Genomic DNA, 14556 nt, shown 5'->3' on the forward strand with positions numbered 1-14556 from the left:
CATCCAAAGCCTGCAGATTACGATGGGCCTCGATCCCGACGCCCCTCCGGCCCCTCCGTCTTAGTTTTTTTTTTTAAAAATCTTTGTTTATTTGCGTTTTTTATTTGTAGTTTTTTTTTTCTCGTTGTATTATATTTTCCAATGATTAATACAACGATGAATTGTTCATTATTAGTCTATTTATTAAATACATTTGTAGGGAAAATTAAATAATATAAAAAATAATGATGTAAAAATGAAATGTTGAGTTAGGGAGAAATAAGGGAGAAATAAGGGAGAAACCAATGTAGCAGTTGGCTAAAAACTGGGGATAAAATGTGATGCTGATGTGGCGCTGATGTGGCAGGAGTTAGGGAGAAATAAGGGAGAAATAAGGGAGTGCCATTGAGAGTGCTCTAAGCAGAGATGCAATCATCCATCTTCTGAAGAAGTTGAACTTGTTGAAGGTCGATAAATATTCTGTATAAAACACTATAACAATATGTAACCAAAATCCTGGTTCATGGCAGATTTTCATGAAACCTCGGAATGGAAGCTAACATTTATAATAAACTCAGTAGGACTCTTTGATTTTTGTATCAAACCCAACACACCAAAACTCTAAACTATGTACACCACTCCCACATCCATCATGCGATGGAGTCAATCACGCATAATATATATGTATATAGATATATATCTCATCAATTGATACTGTAGTAGAAGAAATGCTTGTGGCTGCACATCATGGCTTGATCAGAGGTTAATAGACCAGTCATAATCCTGGTAAGCTATGTTGACAGAGCCCCCATCACTAATGAGGTGCGTCAAAAGGCCTGTCTTACTTGCATCCAAGTAGTTGATGATCCAATTCGGGATATCTTTTTCTTGACCAAAATCAGCACTGTACCTGCAACGTTCAAAAGTTGAGGACGTCGTCTATTTCATGGAGATGGTATGGTTTAGCTTAAGAGATCTCACTCACCACTTGAAAATACGTGGGAGGTAGACCGTCCTCTTGGCCAGGTCCACCTGCATGCCGTCCTCCCTCTGGAAATACTCCCTTGCAGCGTTCTTCAGTTCAGATTCGATACCCTGGCATTTGAAGAATCTGATTGATGGGCTTCCTCTTGTTGCATTCCACATCCCAAAATGGATCAATTGATTCACTTTGTCAAAACTCAACTGCAGAAACAATGGCATGCTGGGATATTTAGTGAAAAAGCATTTTACAGCTGAGCACATTAAGTTGGGCAGAAACACAAGTTTCTTTACCTCAAGGCGTTTGTCGCCTTTGCTGAAGGGCTTTATTAACGAGAATGGTGGTCTACGGTTGCCTCTGAGAATGCCATTTCTAATAGAATTCAAAGAATACGGGTGGCCCCCGATTACATACATGAAATCAGAAAAGAAGGGTCTCCTATCAATCATTCCTCCAGGGTGACCGATTCTGATAACAGCGTGGATGGCCATACTATTGTGCAGATTCAAAAAGAATGCCAGCTTCTCATCATGGAAAAGAGTGAGGAGGTCTACTCTCTGAAGCTCCTCCACCACATTTATATATCTGCATTTGAGAATAAAAATTCAAATTTAGTTTACCAAGTATTTCCTCCACACATTTACTGAAGCAACAAGCTCAAGGTTCAGATCCACATCACCTCCGGAACTCTTCGCTGTTGCTGATTCCAAGGTAATCAAGATGGAGTCGGTCATCTGAGGCGTAGGACTCGAGTATGGCCGACATTATACAGGTGAGCCTTCGGCTCAATGCAGCCACGTCCTTGGGCTCAGAATCATTCACCACTCCTCTGAAGTTGTAACATTTTGGTATGAAGGGCTCGTGCTCTAGGAATCGATAGAAGTGATTCCCATCCTCGAATTCATTATCACTGCATCAACATACAAATTTTACATTCCACGCTCTAAATATGCAGTATCTTTTCCTGAGTTCATGAAAAACGCTCTTACCCGAAGACATGATGAATAAAATGCCTTCTTGCAAGCTGCTTTCCTATCTCAACGGCCTGAGGAAGTAAATGGTATTACTAAACAAATATTTCAGTTGGAAACTATATAGGAGTACTATCAAAGATAGTCTATCACCACCAAGAATAACCCTTCTTGGACCCCAATATGTGATTAGTTCCAGTGTCATAACTTGCAACACTAATTTGAAATCAATGGAAATAATGCAATGAAAAGAATATTCTGTTTAGCTCTGTTTCAGGTCATGATCATAAAAATTCAAGAGACTAATACGCGTATAAGAAATTATTGAAGTTTTAATGTGGAAATTTCCAGCAAAAATATATGGAAAATGATGTAAAAAAGCATGCAGGCACTGCAAAGTCAAGTAGACTCTAAACCAATCACTTTAAATTGGATAGGGACGTTTGAAATATAAACACAATAAGTTAATAATATTAATAACCAAAGTCAACTCAAGCTAGTGCTAAAATAACTACTACTACTATAGTTAAAGGCAAAAATAACTTCGATAAAATAGTTATTGCGACCTCACATATGAGTCCAATTTCCAACTTTTCATCAGTCCTATTAGACTATGAGGAACGACGTTTATCTTGCCAAAATCAACGGCATTTACGAAGACGCGATTATCGAATTGACCGCCACAGCCGAGTGACGTAATTCAATTACATGGAAATTTGACATGCAACACACCAATCAAAAATTTAGAATTAATTATCATTCATATCCGTTTTATTGACGAAATCAACATATTAATCAACGAATTTTCTAAAGTCGGAAATCAAATTAAACCATTTCGCACGCGGCTCAGGAAAGCTTATCCTAATTCTAAATTGTACAATTTTTTATTTTAAAAGTATAAAAATCGTATCTTGCATCCTAGAGAAAGCTTCGAACGAATTCGAATAGATATCAAATATTTTATGGCCATCGGTCATGAAAAATGAGTCTTTTTAAAGTATAAAAGTTATGGACTAAAAATATTATCAAAAACAATACTCCTTAGCCATAAATAAAACAACCGTGTGTAACAATACTTTTTACTATAAATATATTTTATTTTATTTTCTGTAAAGATAAATAAAAGAGAAAGAATAAGTAACACACTCAATTCTTGAGCACCCAACTTTCATCATTGCTTGATTGGGTAATTTAGCCATAGAGAGCAATCATTAATCTCCTTGTGGCATTGATTATTAGCGCTTTCACATCTCTTGATTATTTTCCACAACTAAAACACGAGATCACCCACATTCCTCTTATAGTTGCTTTCAACTATTAAAATATTTTAATAAAAAAAAAACTAATCCGGTGAACTACATTCAACGGTCTTGATATTCAACTATACATTATAAGAGGATCACCAAAAACAATATCTTAATCATATTAAAAAATCATTTATCACCATCTTATCTTGATTTCATTAAACCTCGACTCTTAAAATTTTCCGTGAGCTGCGCATTATAATTTATTTTTTTAGTAGTAATAAGTTCGTGTTCGTCACTAAAAAGGGGAATCTTTATAATCAAAAAAGGTGTCCATATTGTACTACCAACAACACACATTTATTCAGTATCATTGAAAACAAACCACATGAGCAATTTATTTGAACAAGTTTTGATGCATCGAAAAAGGTTGCTAAAAACATGCACATTAATTAAAAAAAGCATGTCCTTTCACAAAAATATTATGTGAAAAAATAAAGGCATCCTCACATTTCCGTTAAAACTTTAGTATATTTAATTAGAAATCAGAACTGAAATCCCTGGCATTCGATGTAACGTTGAATCCAACGCTCGGACGGTAAAATTAATAAATTAATAATTAATTAAATAAAGAAGTGATTCAGAGAGAGAGCAGTGTGCACCTTTTTCCGGCCACAATCTAATTGGTGGATGAGCTCCTCCACGAGCTCGGCGCCGGAGAAGCAATTCTTCACGAACTTCATCTTCGTTATGCGGTCCTGGATCGGCACTCGCTGCCGCACCACCCTCACAATCTCCGCCATCTCATCCATCACCACAACCTCTCCTTCCTCGTCGAATCCGTACACCGGCGGCGCCGGGGCGTCCTCGGGGCACTTCGTCCCCAAAATCTCCTCCATTTTCGCCTCCAGCATCCCGCTGTTCCGCAGCGAGTTCAGCGCCACCAGTCCTCCGATCAATTTCTCATTGAAGAACAGCTGCGGCACGGATGCGCCGCCGGTCCTCTCTCGCAACTCCTTCCCTCTCCCAGGGTACACGTCGATGTTGATCTCCACGTAAGCCAGATTCCTCTCCCGCAGGAACGACCGCACGGCGGTGCAATCGCGGCAGTTCGACCGCGAGAAGAAGCTAATTCTCCCCTTCAGCTCCTTCGTCCCCTGCTTCAGCGTCTTCACCACCTTAACTCCGACCAGATCGAACTCCTTCACCAGGATACCTTCTTCATCGTCGTCGTCGTCCTTCGTTAGCGACGATATGCGCTTCAGGACCTCCGACACGCTGTTGCTCTTCTCCCGGAAGAATTTCCCGATGGCGGAGGCCGAGGAATCGAACGTCTCCGGCAAGGAGAGCGACCTCTCCAGCAGCCCAGGCGGCGCTTCCGGCTTCGGAAGCAGCGAGTGCGGCGGGATGATCGTTCCTTTATGGTGAGAATCCGATCGATCGTCGGAAAGGTTGGGTGAATTCGCATTGATTGCATCGGTTTTGGGTGCAATTTTGGCATCGAAATCGGTTTGGATGTATTGATTGGGGAAATCGGAGGCGGCGATATCCCGTGCCGTCCGAGGCAAATCGACGGCCATCGGTAGGGGATTTTCCATTGGAGAAGGTTTACAGTGAAGGAGGGATGAGAGGAAGAAAGAGGAATTGAAATGTAGAGAGAGCGGCGGAGACGACGGAGTGACAGTTATGTTGGAGGGAGAGTAGAGAGCACATATTTATAAATAAATATTTAAGCTAAAAAAAAAAGAAATAAGAAAATATTTTGTGAATTGACTGATTTCTATGGATATTTTTCATTTATGAGACAGTAGAAGTAATTAAAACACAATGGGATTGGGGTCAATTAAAACAAGTTCAAAATCCACTTACTTTATAATAATATGTTTCAAAAGCTAATTTAATTTATGTTTGTAATATTCGAGTATCCTAATTAACCTAAAATTATGTCAACCCATCAATTATGGGAACACGAGAGCAATTTATTCCAAATAACTACATATATGGAAAAGTAAAGAAATTTTCAAAGAAATATTTGTTCAAATCAAAATCTTAATATCAGTTTCAAAGCATACTTCAAAGTTCAAACGCACTTTCATAATTACTGCTCCTTCCGTCCAGTGGCGGATCCAGGACTCATAAACGGAGGGGGCGAAATGTATATTAGTAGGTTGGTTTAGGGCGAAAACGACAAATTTTTTTTTTTCGGGACGACGTCAGGGCAACCGGAGGGGGCGGACATGGTAAATTTATGTCCGAATAAGAGAGAATTAGTCGCACGGAGGGGGCGACCGCCCCCTCCTGCCCCCCTAGATCCGCCACTGCTTCCGTCCGCCATTAGGAGTCTCATTCATGGGCGGCACAAGTTTTAAGAAATGTTAAGAAAAGTGGGTGGAAAAAAGTTAGTGAAATAGGGGTCACGCTTGTATATATTAGTTTTAAATGAAATGTGAGTGGAATGAGTTAGTGGAAGGTGAGACCCTATTACCATTTATGGTAAAAGTGAACCGAGACTCCTATTCATGGACGAACTAAAATGGAAAAATGGGACTCTTATTCGCGGACGTAGAGAGTAATAAATTGGCTTATAAGTTAGAGTAAATAATATATTGACTATATTCCATACATTGATATTTCAAGAAATGAAGGTAATGGTATCTGATATACTGAGGAAAAAAAATATTTGAATATAAACTGAAAAATAAAAAACCAATACTATCAAAATGGGAAACGCTTATTAATGATTCATATTTAATTTTATTCACAATTATATTTCAAAAAATGCGTTCTCTTATTTTTCAAAAGCATACTTAATTCTTTTGACCAATTCATACCATAATTTGGATAGGAAAATAGAGAAAAAAACAACCATGCTCATATATATCCTTTCATTAATTAGGTTCTTTTCCTCTTGTACAGTAAAAGTAAACTCATTATTATTGTTTTATTACCATATTCCAATTCCAACCTCCACTTGAAAAAAGATGATGAAACGAAAAATAAAACAAAATAGTGTGATGATTTAGTAACGTATTATAATGAATAATAGAAGAGGTCAAATGAAGCATTTGGAAGTAGTTGATAAAGTCCGGCTATTTGACACTAACATTAAATTTTTTTAGGAAACAAGAAAATGGCCAAACCCATTTCTTAGGTGCATTTGTTCATATTTCTAACCCCTTCTCGCCGGCGCCCCAACAATACTCCGGTGCATCTTCTATAGTCAACCATATATATGTATTACTATATTTTAATTTTCAAATAGTTGGAAACTTTAGATTTTTTTTTTATATATTTCATGTATATAAATAGTAAAATTCCATTTTTGATAATTAATTGATGGTCGAAATCTAACACATACTGTTACGTGACGTGTCCAATCAATCATAATTGTAGAAACGGGAAAAACACTTCTCTCCTTCTTTTCTCTCTTTCTCCAATTGTGGTTTGTTAGACATTTCTCGATTCATGTGTGGGATCATGCTAATCTTCTACTTATCGATTTTAACGGATGCTCGAAGGAGTAATGCAATTATGATTGGTTGGACACACTACGTGCAATATGTCCATATTACTGATGTGTGGCGTGGTTAACTAATTAATGATTAAAATATATGTATTTATTTTATTTATGCATTGGAGGTGAAAGTATATCATAAGAATGTTATGCTTATTTTTATGGTATATTAGGATAACTTAATTAATTAAATATTTAATCAAATGATATTCCAAAAATAGAAATCTTAAATGACTGAAAAACTGAACTTACTATTTGTGCCAACTCGTACTCGTTAATAACTTATTATAGAGATATATGAATTATGAATACTAATTACAACATTATTCCCGCGATAAGAAATTTCGTTTATCTACTTGAGACACAGATGTGATTTTTTCGTATCATTATAGCATATTTTTGTTTTAACATAAAATTGCCTGATTATCAAATTTAATAAACTACTTATCATTATCACAAAATTGTAGATTATGCAGTACTATTTAATAACAAATATAGTAGTACTATTAAATTTATTTCATATGTTGGAGTATACAAATATAATTTAGAGCTTTGTAGAAAGTATTTTATTGAATGCAATATGGTATAACCTTTCTTTTAAAGCTTAATATATAAGAGACGAAAATATTATTTATTTTCAATATTTTGAATTTGACAAATGAAATAAAAGTTCAACATATGAGTCATATGATCGACGTTGAGACTTTATCATGGAAAATATCCCCTTGACCGATTATCAGAAAAAAGAAAGATAACTACGTACATTTTTTTATTTGGAAAATAAGCACTGTGTGACACTTCAAATGGTTGGCTAGCTAACCATCAATTAGACTAAGTAAAATTTACTGTATTGTAGATTTATGCAATTCAATTATCTAGATAAAATGGCATATAGTTTTCGAGAAAAGATCGATATTATCACCATTTGGAATATGACTTTCAACAATTTCCTGCTTTGAATTGACTACTTAAAAATATGGAAAATGAAAGTATATTTAATCAGTGATGATTGAGCTCTAATTTAACTCGGAAAATAACCCGGAATTCTGGTCTCAAAATGCGGTGACATAAATGAGAGTATGACCAAAAGGAACGCTTTTAAATTTGTATTCAGAAATATATTTATGTTTTTAATCATAAAAAAGTAATTTAAGGATAACTTCCAAAAAAAAAAAGCACTAACAAAATAAATACTATCCAAATGATTTCCAAATCCGAAAAGCAATTTGAAGGGGGGAAATTGTCCTGTATGCACATTAACTTATTCAAATATGGATACAACTTGAGCCTGGAAATTTTATTAAGATTTTGTGTATTTTTGAAATTGTCAAAATGATGAAGTGAGAAATTGGATAGATTTTTAGGACTAAATCTAAGTTAGGTGTAGTCATGGCTAAGTTGATTTGGAGAAGAGATTGGTCAATAGAATTGACACCATTTGAGGAGTGTTATCCCCCTTGACGTGCAACCCAAACGGATAATATTTAATTTAATACACAAAATTTTATACTACTACTATATGTTAGGTAAATGGTCATTTTGAAATAAATAAAATAAAAGAACAATTATTAAGTGATTGTGTGGTGCAGAAATAGGATTCATGTCTATATGTATAATAACATTGCAAGATTTTTGGAGATATACATGCAATAAAATAATTAACTCGAAGGGAACTCATTCAATTTTCATGAACGTGACAACATTTTATATCTTCCAATTTTGAGCAACTCATTCAATTTTCATGAACGTGATAACATTCTTTTCTTCCATTTTGACTTGCTCAAAGGAGTATTACGTTTACGTTATCATTTATTTCAATGTATATGAAGAAATTCTACAATGCAAATCATCACCTAAATCTCAGAATCTCATCTGGGCTGCTCATCTGAATCAACCAAGCAAAGAAATCAAACAAACTAAGTCTACAACCAAAAAAACAAAACACTATTAGTTACACAAATTGTATACTTTGGTAAACAAAAAAAAATATTACTAGAATTTACCTAAATGCATCACACATTGCCTCGTTGTAAGGATCCAGCCAGAACGCAAGGCATGCGTAGAGGAATTTCTTCACAGACACAATTATAAACTGTTAGATGATGAAATGATACCACAGATGCAGATATGGAGTTTGATGATCACCTTGAATATCTCATTTGCTGCAGCAGCATTGTTTAGAGGAACGGGGATGGGGAGGTCTGGCTTGAGCCTAATGCATTTCTGAGCATCTATCAGAGAATGCACGCATCTACCCGCTCGCGCTTCCCACAGGCTTCGGTTTGATACCCATGTGGCATTACATGGATCAATGCAAGAAGCCTACGCATCGCTTATATTACTTACTGCACAAGGCCAAGGACGAGATGATCAACTCATTAGGAAGAAGAAAAGTTTACCAGTCTATACTGATAGATTGCACGGAAGAAATCCTTATTGCCCGCGTCACGCAACCCTCCAATATCTAATGCATTCAAGCGGCGAGTGATTCTCTTATCCATCTGCAAGATAATGTGATGAGAAAGAGGAAAGTTGTAAATTCAATTGAAGGACAAAGTGTGGCTGAGTTGCTTCAACCATTGTTTGAAATCCTTCAAGATGAACGGCCTCCATTAGGCTATCGACGCTCCAATTTGTTGGATAATGTGCAAGCTGTTCAGTCACTGAAAACAAAATCTCCACAGCTGCACGATTTTGCACCATAGCAGCAATCTCAATTGGTTTAAAGATATCCTGAAAGTCGTCATTATCAATAAGTGTCCTGTTGCTAACATCAGGATGAAACACAAGATCCAAAGAAGGGAAACATAGAAATTAACTTTGTTAGATGAATTTGGATCTGCTTTAGCTTTAAGCAAATACTTAAGAAATTCTGTGTTGCCTTCTTTTACAGCAGATGCCAGAGTACTTAATCCAGCATAATAATCGTTTGGATTCGCACCAGCCTGCAAAGAGAAAGTACTCAACCCTTGATCATGAAAGGGCAATTAAAATACTGAATAAGGCATCAGATACCAACAACAACAGAGCTAAAGAAGCATGAGATATTTCTATTTGAATAACTAGACTAAAATGAAAGAACTTCAATCTCTAACACGACAAGACAGGTATTTCCATTTCACCAAACATACCTCAAGCAGCAATTTCATGCATTCGAATGAGCCAGACTTGACTGCACATATAAGAGGGGTGTCCACAACTGCACAACAAAAATTTGTCTGCAAAACAGAAAGCAGCAAATGGATTGATCTCACAAGATTACATCATAAGTTAATACAAGAAATATACTCATAAAGATCATATCCGTATGATTGGCTAAAGTACCAAACTTGACATGTAAAACAAATCAAACTATTATCCACATTCAAAAGTTTAATGATTTGACAAAGTTAACTTATAGCATTCCAATTGAAATCAGTTAAAAGTAGTACAAGAAACAAAACAGTTAAAAGTAGTACAAAACAAACAATGATGTAAACAAGACTATCATTGGCAAACAGAAGGTAGTGCGTGCTGCTCACTTTTGCACCATGAGACAAGAGAGCCTTGACAGCCTCCACATTTCCATGAGAAACAGCAATTTGTAAAGGCGATCCATCTGCAGAGTCTGCGTCTATTAAAGCACCTTCCTTCACCAAAAAATCCACAAACTCCCTATTGCCTGAAACAAAAACAGTAAATAACACTATAAGAAAAGTCTTGCACAGCATTACAACCACAAAACCACTGACCATTTTGAGCTGCATAGTGCAACGGAGTGAATCCCTCAATATTTGGAATGCTAATTCCAGCACCATGTTTGATGAGAAACTCCACAATTTTGACATGTCCCCTTTTGGCAGCTTCTGCCAGAGGAGTATCCCCTAAATCAGTTTATGATGTTAGTATACAATCCCTTGTTTTTCAATTCAAGAATCATATCAAAATTAATAGAAGAGAGAGAGAGAAGATAGAACTCTTGTAAGTGAGTGCATCAATATGAACTCCGACGGTCTTTATCAAGAATTTGCAAATATCAAAATGCCCGTTTCCAACGGCGTGATGTAAAACGCTCCAGCCAGTGGAGAAATCGCTATATTGATCGCATATCTTGCGGAACTCCCACTCATCAGCAAACTTGTTTCTAATTGCTGCGAAATTAAAAGTATTAGAATCAGACATTTAAAACATCAAGAATACATAAATCAAGAAAAAGGACTTCACCTTTAAGCTGGTAAAGGTCTCCACTAGCACCAGCTTCGATAATCGATGCACCAACTGTAAAATGAGGTATTGAAGCCATGCGTGAAACAACAAGTATACACGAAGAGGGTTTTCGAATTAGCTTACCAATTTCAGAAGAAGAATCCATGGCTTTCAATTTCTCTGAAACCAATCTCTGTTTCTATTTTAACGGCTAGTGGTAAATTAAATTTTGATTTAATATTAATTAATATTTAAAATATTCCCTCCAGCCTCTTTCTTTTCAACACAAATTTTAAGAATTATTAAGAAAAGTTAGTGAAAAAAATTACTAGAATATGGATTATCTTTGTATTAGTTGTATCTAACATCATTTAACTTTTCATACTTCCTTTGTTCCATAATAGGAGTCACATTTGGTGTGAATACGAGTTCTAAGGAATATAAAGAATAATTGATTGAAAATTTTAGTGGAATGAGTCTACTTCTTTATATTGATTTTATAATAGAATTTATATTGATTTTATAATAGAATATGAAGGAAGTGAGATATAATTAAGGAAGCCAATTGTGGGTGGAAGGGAGTATATTTTAGTAACAAAAAGAAATACTTGATCCCCCTTTTGCTACTGCTATAGCAATTGCTTCATAATAGCACCCCACGTGAAGGCAGACACAACAATTGTCTAGGACGGGATCTAATTTTGACAATCTACGATGGTCACATTTACATTAAGTTAGAACAGCGAAATAAGATGAGAGTTGGCCGGTTGAACAATATATTGGGTTGTATACATCGAGAAGACTCTAGGAAGAATTTTGTTATTAGATATGTCACGACTTGGCAATGATAATACAAAGAACGCTTATTTAACGAAATTGAAGAATAGAGAATAAAAGATGCAGCGCAATTTACGCAGTCGGGGAAACAAATATTTGCAATGTATTATGAATGAATGTATACTCCATATGAGTGTGACAACTGAATATGATCCAATGTTATCTACAATATTATAAAATTAAGAATGTCGTCCAGGCTGCTCATCTGACTCAACCAAACAAAGTAATCAAACAAACTAAGTCTGCCACCAAAAACCAAAACATAATTAGTTTCAAGAATTGAAGTAAAAACATCAGAATTAGAGTAGTTACCTAAATGCACGACTGGTTTCCATGCTGTAAGGATCCAACGAGAAGGCAAGGCATGCCATGAGGAATTTCTTTGCAAAACACAGTCATTAAACGTTAGATGATGAATTGTTATGTAGTTTGAAGATCACATTAATACCTTGAATATCTCATTAGCAATTTCTCCTTCATGGTGAGGGAAGGCGAAGTTTGGCTTGAGTCTAATGCATTTCTGAGCATCAAACAGAGCATAAGTGCGTAAACCCATGCGTGCTTCACACACGCTTTGCTTTAAAACCCACGTGGGGTTAGATGGATCAAGCCTTGTAGCCTATGCATCACATGTATTACTTACTACTACACATGGCCAGAGATTAGATGACCAACTCACTAAGAAGAAGAAAAGTTTACCATTCTATATTTTACGATGGAATGGTGGTATTCCTTATTGAGCACATCCTGCTTCCCGCCAAGCTCTAATGCTTCCAAGATGTTTGTCATTTTCTCCTTCATCTGCAACACATGTGATGAGAGAGAGAGAGAGGAAAAATGTAAATTCAATTGAAGATGAAAGTGTTGCTGAGTTGTAGACAATGAAAAAGTAGTTTCTGACCATTGTTTTAAATTCTTCAGAATGAGAGTGCTCGATTATGCCATCAACAGTCCATTTTGGATGATGTACAGGCCGTGCAGTCACTGGAAACAAAATCTCCACAGCTGCACGATTACGCACCATAGCAGCATCCTCAATCGGTTGAAAGATATCCTGAAAGTCGTCATGATCAATACAATAAGTCAACATCAGGATGAAACAAAGTGAAATATTAGGATACAAATCCATCAAATAAATATTCCACAAGTGGCAAAAAGATTAAACGACAGTTCATTCTGCAACAAGAGAGGCTGAAGATATGACAAGCAGAAGATGAATCATAGCAGAGTAAAGATAGAGAAACATAGAATTTAACTGCTAGAAATGAATTTGGATCTGCTTTAGCTTCAAGCAATCGCTTAAGAAATTTTGTGTCCCCTTCTTTTGCAGCAGATGACAAAGGACTTAAACCAGTGTAATACAAATTTGGGTTTGCACCAGCCTGCAAAGAGAAAGTAATTAACCCATGGTTATGAAAAGCAACTGAAATAGTGAATGACGCATCCGACACATAGCTACCGAAGCAAGTGCATTGCATAATTTATCTAGAAAGATATTTTCATTTCACAAAACATACCTCAAGCAGCACATTGAGGCATTCAAATGAGCGAGACTTGACTGCACATACAAGAGGGGTGTCGGAAACTGCACAATAAAAAGCTAGCTGCCAAATGGAAAGCAGCAAAAGGATTAAACTCACAAGATTATATAATAAACGAATACAAGATATATATTCATAACTTGATCAAAAGATCATATCAATATGATTGCCTAAAGTACCAAACTTGGCATGCTAAACAAGTTAAACTAATATTCACATTCCATTGTTTAATGATTTAAGAAAGTTAATTTATAAATAATATCTCAACCCCAAGTGAAATCTGTTAAAGTTATCCCAATAAGGCCATGACAAAACAAACAATGATTTAAACAGTGCTGCCTACGTTTGCGCCATGAGACAAGAGAGACTTGACAGCCTCAGCGTTTCCACGAGAAACAGCAATTTGTAAAGGTGTTCCATCTATAGAATCAGGATCTGGAAAAGCACCTTCCACCAGCAACAATTCTACAAGCTCCCTATTATCTGAAACCAAACCAACGGATTAGAACCAATATAGCAAGGTCTTTGACAGCATTACAACTACAAAATCACTGACCTTTTAGAACTGCATAGTGCAAAGGAGTGAATCCCATAAAATTTGCAAAACCAATTACACCACGATGATTGATGATAAACTTCACAATGTTGATATGTCCCCCTTTGACAGCTTCTGCTAGAGGAGTATCCCCTGAAGCATACAATCCTCAGATCAAACAATTCTAGAATCATATCGAATTAATAAAAGTATTTTAAAAATATAACTCTTGTAAGTCGAGGCATCTATATGAACTTTGACGTCCTCTATCAAGAATCTGCAAATCTTCAAATGTCCGATTCCAGCCGCGTGATGCAACACAGTCTGGCCAGTCGAGAAATCGCAGTATTCATCGCAAATTTGCCGAAACTCCCACCCATCATCAACCTTTTTTCTAATTGCTGCGATATTAAATGTACTATTAGAATCAGACATTCAAAAAAACCAACAATCGGAAATCAAGAAAAAAGACTTCACCCCTAAGTTGTTTAAGGTCTCCATTAGCAACAGCTTGGAAAATCGCAGAACCTGCCGTTTTTACCAACTGTAAAATTGAATCAAGAAGAGATATGGCGCAAGAAATTGAAGCAGAAAGGGAGCTAAGCCAGTTACCATTTTCAGAATTTGAAGCCATGGCATTCAAATTCTTAGAGAATTCAATTTTAACCGCTCCACCTTATTCATAGACTGCCGCCAAAATTGGGCAAGCATTGCAATCACTTTAGCTGCTGAACATTTTCCTTTTTATTTCTTTAATAAATAGCAAAA

At 36.2% G+C, this 14556-nt stretch overlaps 3 protein-coding genes across 6 annotated transcripts; all 3 read right to left on the minus strand.

The window, feature by feature from the left end:
- Positions 1-418: 418 nt before the first annotated feature.
- Positions 419-4850, minus strand: LOC125210350 (uncharacterized). The gene is made up of 6 exons (XM_089066742.1): positions 3839-4850; positions 1951-2006; positions 1641-1871; positions 1255-1546; positions 965-1164; positions 419-889 (listed from the first exon to the last, which is right to left on the minus strand). Exons 1-6 carry the CDS (start codon positions 4772-4774, stop codon positions 736-738), a joined length of 1869 nt encoding a protein of 622 aa, XP_088922868.1. The 5' UTR covers positions 4775-4850; the 3' UTR covers positions 419-735.
- Positions 4851-8348: 3498 nt separating this feature from the next.
- Positions 8349-11085, minus strand: LOC148931059 (uncharacterized). Of its 2 annotated transcripts, XM_089068118.1 has the most exons (12): positions 11020-11085; positions 10894-10947; positions 10647-10820; positions 10422-10553; positions 10212-10351; positions 9822-9908; positions 9510-9635; positions 9268-9423; positions 9090-9191; positions 8836-9012; positions 8694-8761; positions 8349-8612 (listed from the first exon to the last, which is right to left on the minus strand). In XM_089068118.1, the coding sequence occupies exons 1-12, from the start codon at positions 11039-11041 to the stop codon at positions 8540-8542; spliced, it is 1311 nt and encodes a 436-aa protein (XP_088924244.1). In that variant the 5' UTR covers positions 11042-11085; the 3' UTR covers positions 8349-8539. The 2 variants fall into 2 exon arrangements, with proteins under 2 accessions (XP_088924244.1, XP_088924243.1); XM_089068117.1 differs by lacking the exon at positions 11020-11085 and having other exon boundaries at positions 10894-11016.
- A 712-nt stretch (positions 11086-11797) lies between these two features.
- Positions 11798-14544, minus strand: LOC148931060 (uncharacterized). Of its 3 annotated transcripts, none has more exons than XM_089068120.1 (12): positions 14401-14544; positions 14266-14316; positions 14016-14189; positions 13810-13941; positions 13597-13736; positions 13230-13316; positions 12969-13094; positions 12614-12766; positions 12412-12513; positions 12161-12331; positions 12025-12092; positions 11798-11954 (listed from the first exon to the last, which is right to left on the minus strand). In XM_089068120.1, the coding sequence occupies exons 1-12, from the start codon at positions 14420-14422 to the stop codon at positions 11876-11878; spliced, it is 1305 nt and encodes a 434-aa protein (XP_088924246.1). In that variant the 5' UTR covers positions 14423-14544; the 3' UTR covers positions 11798-11875. The 3 variants fall into 3 exon arrangements, with proteins under 3 accessions (XP_088924246.1, XP_088924247.1, XP_088924245.1); XM_089068121.1 differs by having other exon boundaries at positions 12161-12232; positions 14266-14332; positions 14401-14539; XM_089068119.1 differs by having other exon boundaries at positions 14266-14332; positions 14401-14535.
- Between the last annotated feature and the right edge of the window lie 12 nt (positions 14545-14556).

This window comes from Salvia hispanica, chromosome 3 (assembly GCF_029641045.1).
Source record: "Salvia hispanica isolate PSC_SH4W2 chromosome 3, Shi_PSC_v1, whole genome shotgun sequence".
NCBI classification, from domain to species: Eukaryota; Viridiplantae; Streptophyta; class Magnoliopsida; order Lamiales; family Lamiaceae; genus Salvia; species Salvia hispanica.

Bases quoted from the DNA above. Each gene is read 5' to 3' on its own strand.
- LOC125210350 (XM_089066742.1), bottom strand. From the start codon at position 4,774: ATGGAAAATCCCCTACCGATGGCCGTCGATTTGCCTCGGACGGCACGG. The intron at 2,007-3,838 runs GTGCACACTGCT...TTACTTCCTCAG, and splicing joins TAGATTGTGGCCGGAAAAAG to GCCGTTGAGATAGGAAAGCA. The intron at 890-964 runs GTGAGTGAGATC...TGAACGTTGCAG, and splicing joins CTCCCACGTATTTTCAAGTG to GTACAGTGCTGATTTTGGTC.
- LOC148931059 (XM_089068117.1), bottom strand. From the start codon at position 10,972: ATGGCTTCAATACCTCATTTTACAGTTGGTGCATCGATTATCGAAGCT. The intron at 10,352-10,421 runs GTCAGTGGTTTT...TTTTTGTTTCAG, and splicing joins GCACTATGCAGCTCAAAATG to GCAATAGGGAGTTTGTGGAT. The intron at 9,013-9,089 runs GTAAACTTTTCT...AGCGATGCGTAG, and splicing joins CAATCTATCAGTATAGACTG to GCTTCTTGCATTGATCCATG.
- LOC148931060 (XM_089068119.1), bottom strand. From the start codon at position 14,427: ATGCCATGGCTTCAAATTCTGAAAATG. The intron at 14,190-14,265 runs GTGAAGTCTTTT...TTAATATCGCAG, and splicing joins AGACCTTAAACAACTTAGGG to CAATTAGAAAAAAGGTTGAT. The intron at 13,095-13,229 runs GTATGTTTTGTG...TTCTCTTTGCAG, and splicing joins GCCTCAATGTGCTGCTTGAG to GCTGGTGCAAACCCAAATTT.